The 14,873-nt window shown below is 37.2% G+C and overlaps 1 protein-coding gene and 1 pseudogene across 1 annotated transcript; both read left to right on the top strand.

The window, feature by feature from the left end:
* Positions 1–2,829: 2,829 nt before the first annotated feature.
* On the top strand, positions 2,830–5,176 carry LOC127173719 (gastrula zinc finger protein XlCGF49.1-like; annotated as a pseudogene).
* Positions 5,177–6,806: 1,630 nt separating this feature from the next.
* LOC127173801 (zinc finger protein 501-like) lies at positions 6,807–10,924 on the top strand. The gene is made up of 2 exons (XM_051123780.1): positions 6,807–6,900; positions 9,588–10,924. Exon 2 carries the CDS (start codon positions 9,974–9,976, stop codon positions 10,595–10,597), a length of 624 nt encoding a protein of 207 aa, XP_050979737.1. The 5' UTR covers positions 6,807–6,900; positions 9,588–9,973; the 3' UTR covers positions 10,598–10,924.
* Positions 10,925–14,873: the final 3,949 nt, after the last annotated feature.

The following is a 14,873-nucleotide window of genomic DNA, read 5'->3' as shown; positions in this document are numbered from 1 at the left end:
AACATGGAAGACTAGAACTCCTGAGCATATAGTATGTTTAGAATCATATTTTCATAAACAAAACAAGTTTTAGTTAAATTGTCTTGTTAAAAAAAATTGCTGCAATAACACTTCAACTTCAACTACAACTTCAATAAGACACTCAATTAATCCACTCTTGACCACAGGTTTGCTAGTTTAACCAATATTAGGGAAAAGAGAGAGAACAACTTCTAGTGTTTCATCCATGTGCTTCTAGAGGAAATATCATCATACTGTGCAAATAAAACAAGTAATATCACAATAAACACTTATTATTTTTTAAGCACACACCCAAATGTCTTGATAACCTAATCTTACTGAAGGCAAAACTAATTAATATTTATATATTTATATATCAGGTAATTTTCATGCTTAAATGCAGACTACAATGAGCAACTTTACAAAAGTTTTGCACAGCTGAAAACCAGGGTTGTATATGACCATTTTTGAACAAAAGATGGCTTTTTCAACATACACAGGCACATCTCAATAAAGTAGAATGTTGTGGAAAAGTTCAATTATTTTTAGTAATTCAGCTGAAATTGTGAAACTCGTGTTTTAAATAAATTCAGTGCACACAGACTGAAGTAGTTTAAGTCTTTGGTTCTTTTAATTGTGATGATTTTGGCTCACATTTAACAAAAACCCACCAATTCACTCACAATCTCAACAAATTAGAATACTTCATAAGACCAATTGAAAAAAAAAAAAAAAAACATTTTTAGTATATTGTTGGCCTTCTGGAAAGTATGTTCATTTACTGTATATGTACTCAATACTTGGTAGGGGCTCCTTTTGCTTTAATTACTGCCTCAATTTGGCGTGGCATGGAGGTGATCAGTCTGTGGCACTGCTGGGGTGGTATGGAAGCCCAGGTTTCTTTGACAGTGGCCTTCAGCTCATCTGCATTTTTTAGTCTCTTGTTTCTCATTTTCCTCTTGACAATACTCCATAGATTCTCAATGGGGTTCAGGTCTGGTGAGTTTGCTGGCCAGTCAAGCACACCAACACCATGGTCATTTAACTAACTTTTGCTGCTTTTGGCAGTGTAGGCAGGTGTCAAATCCTGCTGGAAAATGAAATCAGCATCTTTAAAAAGCTGGTCAGCAGAAGGAAGCATGAATTGCTCTAAAATCCCTGGTGAAAAAACCAGCATATGCTGGTAGGTATGTTTTGATGCTGGAATGCTGGTTAGGTAGGTTTTGATGCTGGTTTAAGCTGGTCCTTAGCTGGTTTATGCTGGTCCTTAGCTGGTTTATGCTGGTCCTTAGCTGGTTTATGCTGGTCCTTTGCTGGTTCGTGCTGGTCCTTGACCAGCTTAAACCAGCATCACAACATACCTAACCAGCATTCCAGCATCAAAACATACCTACCAGCATATGCTGGTTTTTTCACCAGGGATGTCTTGGTAAACGGGTGCAGTGACTTTGGTTTTCAAAAAACACAGTGGACCAACAGCAGCAAATGACATTGCACCCCAAATCATCACAGACTATGGAAACTTAACACTGAACTTCAAGCAACTTGGGCTATGAGCTTCTCCACCCTTCCTTCAGACTCTGGGACCTTGGTTTCCAAATGAAATACAAAACTTGCTCTCATCTGAAAAGAGGACTTTAGACCACTGGGCAACAGTCCGTTTATTCTTCTCCTTAGCCCAGGTAAGACGCCTCTGACGTCGTCTGTGGTTCAGGAGTGGCTTAACAAGAGGAATATGACAACTGTAGCCAAATTCCTTCACACGTCTGTGTGTGGTGGCTCTTGATGCCTTGACCCCAGCCTCAGTCCATTCCTTGTGAAGTTCACACAAATTCTTGAATCGATTTTGCTTAACAAGCCTCTCAAGGCTGCGGTTCTCTCGGTTGGTTGCGCATCTTTTTCTTCCACACTTTTTCCTTCCACTCAACTTTCTGTTAACATGCTTGGATACAGCACTCAGTGAACAGCCAGCTTCTTTGGCACTGAATGTTTGCGGCTTACCCTCCTTGTGAAGGGTGTCAATGATTGTCTTCTGGACAACTGTCAGATCAGCAGTCTTCCTCATGATTGTGTAGCCTAATGAACCAAACTGAGAGACCATTTTGAAGGCTCAGAAAATATTTGCAGGTGTTTTGAGTTGATTAGCTGATTGGCATGTCACCATATTCTAATTTGTTGAGATAGTGAGTGAATTGGTGGGTTTTTGTTAAATGTGAGCCAAAATCATCACAATTAAAAGAACCAAAGACTTAAACTACTTCAGTCTGTGTGCACTGAATTTATTTAATACACAAGTTTCACAACTTGAGTTGAATTATTGAAATAAAATAACTTTTCTATGACATTCTAATTTATTGAGATACACCTGTAGTAGTGTGATTGGGGACATGAGATGTAACCACAAATGGAATGGCCCACTTATATACAGCCTGGTTTTGAGCTGTAAAAAAAAATATAAGCTCAAAACCAGGCTGTATATAAGTGGGCCATTCCATTTGTGGTTACATCTCATGTCCGTGAAGTATATTTTTATATATATATATATATATATATATATATATATATATATATATATATATAGGTGTTTATAACATAGTGTAATGAAACATTTTTAATTGTTTGAGTTTATTAACAGCCTACAAAAGTGAAGTGCATTTTGACGGTTCGGACACCGCGCATGTGCACTAATGTCCACTAGGTGACATCGGAAGAAAACAACTGCAACACCGGTTATTTCAGTATATTCTTGATATTTTCTTCTGTGTGATTTGTGTTCATATTGGTTAAACTTTTTGTGTAGCAACAGTTCAAGCTCTTGTTCTTACACATCGAAACGCCCCCTCCAGTTCAGCAGGTGGCGCTAATTCATCTTAAACTTCTTTGCGCTCCGCCAATAACAAAACACGAAGAAGAAGAACAACAACAAACAGCGGAATTCTTCAGTTCTCTTATCTTGTTCTGTTGTGTTTGGTAAGTGCTGGATTTAATTCAGTTTAATCAGTGTTCTTATGATTTAGATGTTGTGAGTAATTTTAATGTGTATCAGTTGTTTCCCTGTAACCAAAGTGGACTCAGAGCTGGAAACTGCAGAGATTGATTGAGGGATCATTAGTTCGGGTGCTGAGAGGATATTTGGTGACATTTAAAGATTTATTTTCATCGCAAAATTTCTTCTGTCATTCACGGAGTTTCGCGGATTCACTCCGTGTTTAAATCAGATTTAAACGCCTCTGTTTGGATCTAAAAATTAATTGTTTTAATTTTTGACAGTTTTAATCTTGATGCTGTGAACTGCCCATACAAACAATCCATATATTATCTTTCCTTACTGTCTGTACTGATGAGATGGCTACCTAAAATTACCCAAGATTAAGGTCATTTACCAGCAAATCCAGCAAGTTTTTACTGGGTTATTTAATAAAATACGTATATAAAATCAAATGTAAATGTATTTGGGTGGCGTGAGAGTTTGCAAACCTATTTAAAATGCAGTTGTTACTCCTGAAACTTTGCAGCTGCTTCTCATTAAAAATAAATACTTTATATACAAAAGTGAGCAAAGAGTGTGACTGTGCAATAGTGGCATAAAATTAAATCTTGGGATGTTGGGATTTTGTCAATAATTTTGTGCATTTTTGTGATTTAGGCCTGTACAGCTGATGCACAAATCTTTTCATATGCTACATTTTCTGTGCAGTGGTCAGTTCACAACAGTGACAGAAATGAACTTTTATATTAGGGAAGATGTTTTCCTCCTATTTCTATTTCTTTTAATTAATATATTTAATAAATTCAGTTAGAATAACAAAGTAAAGCATCTGCTGTGTACAAACATTCAATAATTCAGTCTTTAAAAAGTAAACATCTTAAAAATATTTAGAAAATGTCTATTTAACTTCTGATATAGTATGTTCATACTGTACTTGAGAATCTTATTTTTGCAGACCTAGTAATGTAATTCCTTTTTTTCTTCTCCTTTTTTCAGATTCGGTCCTCCATGCCACATAACGACGAGCTGTGACGTTGTGAAGATGGAGTCTGTTAAAGAGGAGATTAATTATATATGCCCTCAGTGTGAAAGGAGCTTCACGTGTAAAAGTAACCTCCAGGAGCACATGAGAATTCACACTGGAGAGAAACCGTTCACGTGCCCTCAGTGTGGAAAGAGCTTCAGACAGAAAGGAGTCTATATGGTTCACATCAGGATTCACACCGGAGAGAAGCCGTTCGTGTGTCAGCAGTGTGGAAAGAGTTTCATAAGTCGAGGAAGCCTTAGCTTTCACTTAAAGTCTCACACTAATGAGAAACCGTTCACGTGCTCTCAGTGCGAAAGGAGTTTTTTGACTAAAAGCCACCTTAATAGTCACATGAGAATTCACACGGGAGAGGAGCCGTTCAGATGCGACCAGTGCGGAAAGAGCTTCAAATGGTCAAACAGTCTCCGAGTCCATAAGTTCATTCACTCTGGAGAAAAGCCGTTTAAGTGTGATCAGTGTGATAGGAAGTTTGTTTCAGAATCAGACCTAAAGACCCACATAAAAAATCACAAAAAGTAGAAGCTTTACTTGTGTTCTGTTTGTGGAAAGAGTTTTTCATGGCTGTTGTGTTTTAAAGACCATCTGAAAATACACTCTGGTGTGAAAGAATATTTGAGCACAGATTGTGGTAAAGCTTTTACTGCGGTTGCTCAGCTGAAAGTGCACCGCAGGATCCATACTGGAGAAAAACTCAAGAAGAGTTTCAAACAGTCTGGTGCCCTAAAAGACGTTGAGAGAATTCACACTGAGGAGAAGCTGTTCCAGTGCTTTCAGTGCAGCCGGAGATTCAGACATTATTGTCACAAAGAAGCGTTGCCCTAAATTAAAGTCAGTATGAGTGGAGAAACAAGACCTTATGAGCTCAACGATTAATGAGAGCTGAATTATTGTCCTTGTTTAATCTTCTAATGTTATTTGTGATTCGAAATGTGAAAATGCATCTTGCTGAGCATGCCGTCTTTGACAAAATATAAATGATCTGTAGTAAAGTTACACATATTCATTGTTTCACACTTGAATTACTGTAATTGTGTTTCTAGAATTCACTGCTGCTGAAAATAAACAAAATGAGGTCCAGTTTCTGTTCAAACATTCACTTGTAAAGATGGACACTTATTAAAACAAATATTCCACCTTGAGGACTGAACCTGAGTCATTCTGAGTTCACTTGCTTTATATAATTTCAACCCTGAAGGGAACTAGAATTTTTTTGAATTTTTTTCTTTTGGAATTTTATTTTCATGTCACCTGTTACTAGAACATAATTTAAGGAAACATTTTGATGTTCTCACCCCATTGTCATCCAAGATGTTCATGCCTTTCCTCAGTCGTAAACAAATTGTTTTTTTTTTTTTTTTTGTGGAAAACATTTCAGAAGTTATCTCCATATAGTGGACTTCTATGGTGCCCCTGAGTTTGAACTTCTAAAATCTAGTTTAAATGCAGCTTCAAAGGGCTCAAACGATCCCAGCCGAAGAAGAAGGGTCTTATCTAGTGAAATAATTGGTCATTTCAAAAAAGAAAAACACACACACACACGCAGACTTTACATACTTTTTAAAACTCAAATGCTTGTCTTGTCTATTCGGTTTTGAAGTTGGACGAGAAAATGAGATGGGAGTTTCTCAACATACACTGACTGTATTGACCCAGAAATACACAGAGTATGCATGCACATCACAGAGCTAGACAAGACGAGCATTTGAGGTTAAAAAATATATGCATTTTTTTTTTTTTTTTTTTTTTAGAAAATGACCAATCGTTTTGCTAGATAAGACCCTTCCTCCTCCGTTGGCATCATTCAGAGCCCTTTGCATTTAAACTGCATTTTGGACGTTTAAATTCACAGGCACCATACAAGTCCACTATATGAAGAAAAACTTTTTTTTTTTTTTTTTTTTGTGCTGTTGTGAGGAAAGACAGGCATAAACATATTGGATGACAACTGGGTGAGTACATTACCTGTATATTTTTATTCTGGAACTGAACCACTTTAATTTACTTACAGAATTACTACGGTAAGCGGTGCAGGGCACACTACAATAATAATCAAAGTGTGAAAAAATCCTCAAAAGTTAGGCAAAAGTAAAATGTGAAACTGCTAAGATATTCCTTAGCAAGTTCTGCAATCATTCCCATTCTAGAAACTGATTAATGATTTCATGTAATTTTTCCTGACGTGTTCATTCAGCTCACTGCAGTATAGGCGGTATTTTTTTTGTTTTTTTATTTTTTTTTTTTTTTAACAAACTACCATTGACTGTCCAAAAAGTATTCAGTTTGGGGGAAATTAAAAAAACAAACAAACAAACAAACAAAAATAAAATAAATAAATAAATGCACAATATATGAGGAGTTTCTATAACTTAATTTATGGAAACATTTTTAATTTGAGTATAGTAAAGTAAAGTATACTTTGGGCTTTTGACATTTCGAACAGCCACTAGGTGGCACTGGAAGAAAGCATTTATTCTGAAAAGCATTTCATTCAATTCTATTCAATTCATATTTATTTGTATAGCGCCTTTCACGATACATTTTTACAATATATAAGTTTTTACAATATATTTAGTAGTGATATATTTAGTATTTCATCAAGCATTTCATTTAGAAAGCGATTAAACAACACTTTGCCCTAAATTTAGTACATTTTTGATATTTTCTTCTTTGTGATCATTTGTGTCTCGACTTCATATTAGTTTTTTCACAACTTTTTTGTGTAGTAACACTCCACACCTCCAGTTCAGCAGGTGGCGGTAATTCATCCTAAATGTCTTTGTTCTCCGCCAATAACAACACAAGAAGAAAAAGAACAACAACAAACAGCGCGAACTCTTCAGTCCTCAGGTGTTCTGTGTGTTTGGTAAGTGCTGGTTTTAGTTCAGTTTAACTTCTGTGTAACTACAGTGGACTCAGTGCTGGAAACAGCAGAGATCGATTGATTCATTAGTGCTGGTGTCAGAGGATTCAGTCACGGAGTTTCGCGGATTCACTCCGTGTTCAAAGTGTCATGAAGCTGTTTCAGCACTGCTCGTTCACACCTCAGATTTGAAAAAGATTTAAGAAATAGGCAAGAAAAGCTGTGGAAAAGTGGGAGTGAGGAGAGGAGAAAACAACCAATAAAACACAGATCTATAACACACTCACTATACAGACAAATGAATATTAAAATATGAGAAAGAGAGAAAGAAAGAAAAAACAGACAACAACAGAGATATATGGGCCACCCTGATATATTTTTAAAAATATAATAATGAACTCTCAAGACATCTTATCATTAGAGACTAACAACTATCACAAACTATCAGGTTTGCTTTGGTTCCCATGCTGGAGCTGAATCAACCACACATTTCTATTTGGATCTAACAGGTTATTTTTACATTGTGACATTTTTAATCTTAATCCTGTAAACTGCCCACACAAACATTCCCTGTATTAACTTTCCTTTACATCTATGCTGATTAGATGGCTACATAAAATGGCCTAAAATTAAGGTAATTTACCAGCAAATCAGTTTGTACTGGCTTATTTAATAAAATATAAAATATAAATTCAAATGTAAATGTAGTTGGGTGCCGTGAGAGTTTGCAAACCTGTTTAAATACACTTGCCACTCCTGAAACTTTGCAGCTGTTCTCGAGCATCATAAAAAAATAAAACTTTAATTGCAGTAGTGAATAGACTATAGGCTACCGAAGCAAGCAAGGAGTGCAATACTGGCAAAGAAATGTTGATTTTGGGATTTTGCCAATAACAGTAATTAGACTACATCTGAGTGGATTTTTGTGATAGTTTAGGCCTGTTCTGTATGTTGTGTGCATCATCTTATGTCAAATTATGTTTTTATTTTTATTTTTATTTTTTTTACCTTTATTCAACCCGGAAGTCTCATTGAGATTTTAAATCTCTTTTACAAGAGAGACCTGGTCAAGGTAGCAGCCATATAGTAAAACTATTCTAAAATACAACAACTACACATTACAATAATATTTAAACATAAGCTTCCAGTACCACTCTCTTTATGATGACTTTATTAAATTTGTATTAAATTAAATTATTTAGATTTGGATCTTTTTGCCAATTATTCCATGCCCAGGGTGCATGCAGGTTTCCCCAGTTCTGTACAAACTCAAGGTTTGTTAAAAAGCAAACACTTGGAAGAGCGTAGCTGGTAAATGCCAGAACAAAGACAAAGAAGAGTACAGAGATAACCTGTAAGTTTACCTAACGTTGCTTTATAGATAAAAATGTACCAGTGCTGTTTTCTACGTATATAGCTAATGATGTCCATCCCACCATCTCATAAAAAATGCAATGATGAGTCTGGGATTTTGCATTTGTAATAAAAAGTAGTGAAGCATGGTATACTGAATCAAGGCTTTTTAAGATAAAGGAGGCTGCATGCTTGTATAATAATATATCACCATAATCAAGCACAGTTAGTAAGCTTCTACAAGTTTCTTTTTGGCATTAAAAGTAAAATTAGATTTATTTCTAAAATAAAAGCCAAGCTTCAGTTTGAGCTTATGTATTAAAATTGTTAGTCTAATTACACGTTGTGCTGATTAGTTAATCCAATTAATGTTTAATCTTAAATTAATTAGGTTAATCAAATGGCACATTGTGCTGAATAATTAAAATCATTATTAAAGGTAAGACGTTGCAAAAAAGTAGCTTTAGAAGGAAGTATGTTGATTCAGCATACAAAAACGCAAGTGAATACGGAAATATACAGTTATTTTCTGGAAATCAACAATGCTCTAAATATAAAACTAAAAGGTCTTTCATGCAGAAGAATTTTTTTTGCATAATGATACATTCAAAGGTTAATGGCCAAACAAATGTTTATAAAAGTTCAAGTTGTTGGAGATGAAATACAACACAGAAAACATTAGATAAATATATTTTTTTACCAGGTTAAATGTTGATTATTAGTAATTCAAACCCCTATATCTAAACCTTTCTACTTACTGCCGGTCCCACACATCTGTAATGGTTATAGATTTTTTAATGCTTTTTATCTGTGTACAATGGATTAGAGTGTGCATGGAAATAGTAGACCACACGGGTACTTTTGGCATACTATTTTCAACATACTGTGCTTTGGGACACTCTTGTTCTAATGTCATTTAGGATGGATATTATGAACATTGGGATGCAGGGACGGTCTTTATGGTTGGCTTACTGAATTATTGACTCAATTAGGTCAAAATGGTTGATATATTCAGTAATTAAACAATCAGGGTTTTAGTGTTTATAGGTGATATTTATGTTGGATAAAATCCTTCTTTAGGGGCTTCAGACCCCTGTAGATCACAGCCTGGACTTAACCCCAAAGTATACTGTGGTTTTTAAACATACATGAGGGTCCACTACAGCACCACACTGGTCAAACTGCATTATTGCAGACCCCATTATTCGGTCATATGAGATCAAAAAACATTTCAAATACATTTGAGAATTGTTTATTTTCGATAATGTTGACTAACTGTTTCAGTCCTAGTTTATGGAGTAATGCATGTGTAATTACTTTTTTTTTTTTTTCCCCAGATACAGTCACCCATAGCGCATAACAATGAGCTGTGACATAAAGATGGAGTTTATTAAGGAGGAGATTGATGATGATGACACATGCCATCAGTGTGGAAAGAGCTTCACAAGTAAAAGAAACCTTGAAGAACACATGAGAATTCACACTGGAGAGAAACCATTCACATGCCCTCAGTGTGGAAAGAGCTTCGCACGTAAAAGATGCTTTATGCTTCACATAAGGATTCACACCGGAGAGAAGCCGTTTGAGTGTCAGCAGTGTGAAAAGAGTTTCGCAAGTCGAGGAACCCTTAACATTCACCTAAGCGTTCACAGTATTGACAAACCATTCAAATGCCCTGAGTGTGAAAAAAAGTTTTGGACGTAAAGACCACTTCAATCGTCACATGAGAACTCACACTGGAGAAAATCCATTCTCATGTCCTCATTGTGAGAAGAGTTTTTCAACTAAAACTCACCTTGATAGTCACGTACGAATTCACACTGGAGAGAAGCCGTTCACATGTGATCAGTGCGGGAAGAGTTACAAATGGTCAAATAGTCTCCGAATTCATAAACTCTTTCACTCTGGAGAAAAGCCATTTAAGTGTGATCAGTGCGATAAGAGGTTTGTTCTGGAGTCAGACCTGAAGGCTCACATGAAAACTCACACTAAAGAGAAGCTTTACTTGTGCTCTGTTTGTGGAAAGAGTTTTTCATGGCGGTTACGTTTTAAAGACCATATGAAAATACACTCTGGTGTGAAAGAGTATTTGTGCACAGATTGTGGTAAAGCCTTTACTGCAGCCACTCAGCTGAAAGTGCACCGCAGGATCCACACTGGAGAAAAACCGTACAAGTGTTCACACTGTGACAAGAGTTTCAAACAGTCTGGAGCCCTAAAAGACCATGAGAGAATTCACACTGGAGAGAAACCGTTTCAGTGCCGTCAGTGCGGCAGGAGATTCACCCATTCCAAAACTGCACTGATGCACACAAAGAAGCATTGCCCAAAATTGCCAAAAAATTAAGAAACTAGACCTTAAGATCTCAACAGGTACTGAGTGCTAAATTATTGCCCCTTTTTAATCTTACAAGGTCATTTTTGATTCAAAATGTGAAAAATGTTCAAACATGCCTTACTGAGTATTGTCTTTCACAAAATTATTTGTGCAGAAGTTACAGATCTTCATTAATTTAGTGTGAGGTTAACTGAATTTACTTCACTGATCAGGTTGAGGTCTGAGGTTAATTGGGTCAATGAAATAATTACCTGAAAAGGAACAAAATGAGATCCAGCTTGTTAAAACATCTACTTGTAGAGATGGACTTTTATTAAAACAAATATTCCACCCTGAGCACTGAACCCGAGTCATTCTTCACATCCTTACATGAACATTTGAAGTTTACTGGCTTGATGTAATTTCAACCCTGAAGGGAACTATCTCCAGAAGTTTTTCTTTTGGCATATTCTTTCTTCATTTTCTTTCTAATAACACAGACTATAGTGATAATCAAAGGTAAAAAATACTCATAAGAGCACCCAGAAGTAAATATTAAGACATTAAATATTCATCCATTCTTCAATTCCTTCCACCCCTTTGAGCTGATACCCATAAGAAATTATTATACCTTCCTTATTGATGTACCCAATATAAATTCTATAGAATAATTGAATGTCTTGTTTTTATGAAGATTTACCATTCAGTAAATTTTAAAGGAACTGAAAATTGAGGAATTTGAAGTCTCTTTGACCCAAAATTAACTGCAATAAATTCTGCTGTATTAGCTGATGAATGATCTTTTTAACATGTGAATTCAGCTCAGTTTAGACATTTAACAATCTGTCAATTAATCAAAAAAAACTGTTAAAGGGGTCCTATTATGTTTTTTTTTTTTTCACTTTTTGAATTTTAGTCAAGTGTGTGGTGTGTATGTTTGGACATAAAAAATCTACAAAGTTACAAATGTCAAAGTCAAAGTTTTTCATTTAAAAAGAAAATCCCTTTTCAAGAACTACAATGAATGGCTACAGAGTTTGTTTTCTGTATGTTATGGTGACACAATGCTGTCCATTAGAATATCATTAAAAGAAATCTCACCTATGGAATTTCAAATGGTTGGGGGGTGAGTAGGGACAAGGTGGGGAATTAGCTTAACTTTAGTGATGCAGCGCGGAGAGCCACTTCAACGAGCCGTAGCGTGGCAGGTATAAACACAAGCATTGACTAGAGTGGCCGCTTCAGAGCAGCAACGCGCCACAGAAGTGCGAAGTGTGTGGTAAGACATTTATTCATCATACAGTCTATATAGCTTCACTTATAACGCAAGTGTTTTTTAAAATGCATAAACTTGCACTAGACTAGGCTCGGCTAATCAGTGATGATGTTCCTTGATAATGTTAATGTTATGCTGCTTTTTGCCTTTTTCTGGAGCTTGTTTTGGGCAGTATGTAAAATAATTAAATAAATTAGCACAATAATATCATGTATCAGCGATCTCAAGACTTTGTAAAAGAGCCTAATAGGACCCCTTTAAGTATAACACTCTGGTTACTAATGTAACCTTGGTTCGAGCATTGCATTTACCATGCTATGGAGAAAGATGCTTTCTTTAAATACTGAAGCCTGATTTGTTAACGTTTGTGTAGCTGCATGGATAAATGGCATTCCAATCCTAAGGTGAGGGCCCTAAGTGACCAGAGGTACATATTGGTATAGTCTGCCAAAATGTAGGCTATAAAACCTAGCAAAGGTAGACAACAAAGACCAGCTGACTGCCACCCACATCTCCAATAAAGACTCTACTGGACAAAGCTCAAGAGGTGGCCATTCCCCTAGTGGAGTCAGCCCTCACTCCAATGGGCACTGCAAGCCCACGCAGAACCTGATTTTACCAAGTACTACATGTTCTTGGATTAACATCTTTGTTGACCCTGGAACAACATTGTGATTAACCAATCAGATAAAAAAAAAAAAACAGTTTATAGTTTTTGTGAAGTTTAGGCTTACAATCCGTGTTTGGTGCTTGTACATCAGTGTCATTCATCTATCATTTCCTCTGATTTTAGGGATTACTCATGGGTAAGGTTAGGTTTAGGTGTAGAGATGTAGTCAAGTTTACATTTTTGGAAAAAATTGTGGTTCCAAGGTCAACAAAATATGTTGACCCAGGAACACATCTAACTGGAATCAGGATGTGCGCAAGCCTACTGAGGCATACACCAGTACTGTTACCCAGTAGGATAATCTCTGCCTCCAAACTACACAAAGAGCTGCTCTGATTGCTGAAACTGGCTAGAGCGTTCTATATATATACCTTAAGAGCCTGGATCAGGCAGAGTAAATTTGCACCCTGCTCGTCCTCTAAAGCAGGAAGAGCTACAAGGGTAATAACCTGTGCCCTGAATGGAGTAAAGAGCACTTTAGGCACATAGCCACAGCTTAAGGATGACTTTGCAATCGTTAGGCTACTGAGACCACCAGCAGGTTGCCCATTCACTTGACTGATGCTAAAGCCAGCAGGAGGACAATCTTAGGTGACAGGGATTGTAAATCAGCCAAGTTAATTGGTTCAAACAAGGTTATTGAAGGGCCCTGAATACTGTGGATGGGTCCCAGGTCGGAACAGTATGAGGGCAAGGTGGATTGAGTCTTTTGCCTCCCCTCAAGAACTTAACGACTAAATCATTTGCTCCTACAGATTGGCCGGCCATGAGTGCGTGATTTACTGTGATGATCCCCAAGTATACTTTGAGCATGGAACCCCTTATCCCGCAACTCTTGTAAAAAGGATAAGATGGACGACATGTTGCAAGATGACAGGACTTTGTCCTGGATTGCACACCAGTCAAAGAAAGCAGACCATTTAAGGGTGTAGAGGTGTCTAGTAGTTGTGGCTCTGGCCTCTGAGATAGTGTTGGTGACAAGCAGCTGCAAAGGCTCCAAAACTCAGGTTGGGGGTACCAAATCATTGCTCTCGCCTGGGAGAAAAGGTCTTTCTTCAGTGGAAACGACCATGAGGCTGGAGAACCAGAGTGGGGTCACCAAGAGGATCAAGCATCTGAGCTTCCTGACTCGTCTGATGATGTAAGGGAGCACCAGAGAAAAGGGATATAGGCATGCACTGGGACGTTTGTGTGCTTTTCATTCCCATTTTCAGTCCAAGAGTATGAAGGCCACTACTGCCATGTTGTCTGATTGGACAAAGATGCGGTGCCTCTGTAGAACTGGAGGGAGGGTTTTAAGGGCCAGAAAAACTGCCATCATTTTCAGGTGCTTAATATGAAGGCACTGCTTAAGGCTGGACCAGGAGTCAGATGCCAGTCTGCCCTCGTACAGTTCTCCTCAACCTGAACTGGAAGCATCTGTCATGATCATGTTCCTTTTGAAGGTCAGTCCCAGTTGGACACCTGTCTGGTAAAGGAAAGGGGCCTTCCAAGGGCCATAGTGCTGACACATTGGTGGGGACACCTTAAGGTGGAGGCATTCTAGATGTCAAATGCAGGATGGGATGTGCTCTGACCCAGCTGGGATCTGGACTTATGGTTGGATAGGATATACAAGCTTTCCTGGAAGGAGGTCCCATCACGGCAGGACTCAATCTTCCCTTCTTTACTCATGATGCATCAGAAGTGCTTTGTCTATGACTCAGGGTCCAGCATTATCTTAGCGGTCTTAGCGGTCCATCCCAGGGCTGTGGGAGTCAAGGATGCATTGCAGCATGATACACATAGTCTCTCTATTAGCTTTGACTTTTAGCTATTAAAGTCTTTCAACATGAAGTGAAGAGTTTGATGAAGTCTCCTTTACATCAAGGGATAAGCACAAGCTCAATATTAGCCTTGCTGGGTGCTACAGCCCTTCTTATATCAGAAGATGTTGTTGAGGTGTTTATGAGCTTCATTCCCATTATTGGCTCTGTGGTGGCAGAAGGAATGTCTTATCTGACTGTCTCAAGTATGCTAAAGACAGTTCTGATAGGTGCTGTTGGCGTCACTGGAGACTGAAGTGGAAATGTTAAAATGACATGAGTATTCAACAGTATTTATAACTAATTTGCTTTTGGGGCATTTATAGAAAAAAAGCATTTTTCACAATTAAGTTTTCTTTGGAGAATTGTGGTACTTTTGTTGAATATACAAATGTATATTCTCTTTTATGTCTTTTTAACTTTATAGTTTGGTTTTGGCTTCCTCTTGTTGAATTACACTGAATCTTGATACATTATACATTAAAACTTTTATCACTTTGAGATGTGTTTTATATTTAGATCTAAATGTGCTGTACAGGGAAAAAATTGTATATT

Source organism: Labeo rohita, chromosome 2 (assembly GCF_022985175.1).
Source record: "Labeo rohita strain BAU-BD-2019 chromosome 2, IGBB_LRoh.1.0, whole genome shotgun sequence".
NCBI classification, from domain to species: domain Eukaryota; kingdom Metazoa; phylum Chordata; class Actinopteri; order Cypriniformes; family Cyprinidae; genus Labeo; species Labeo rohita.
This window is presented reverse-complemented; position numbering and strand designations above follow the sequence as displayed.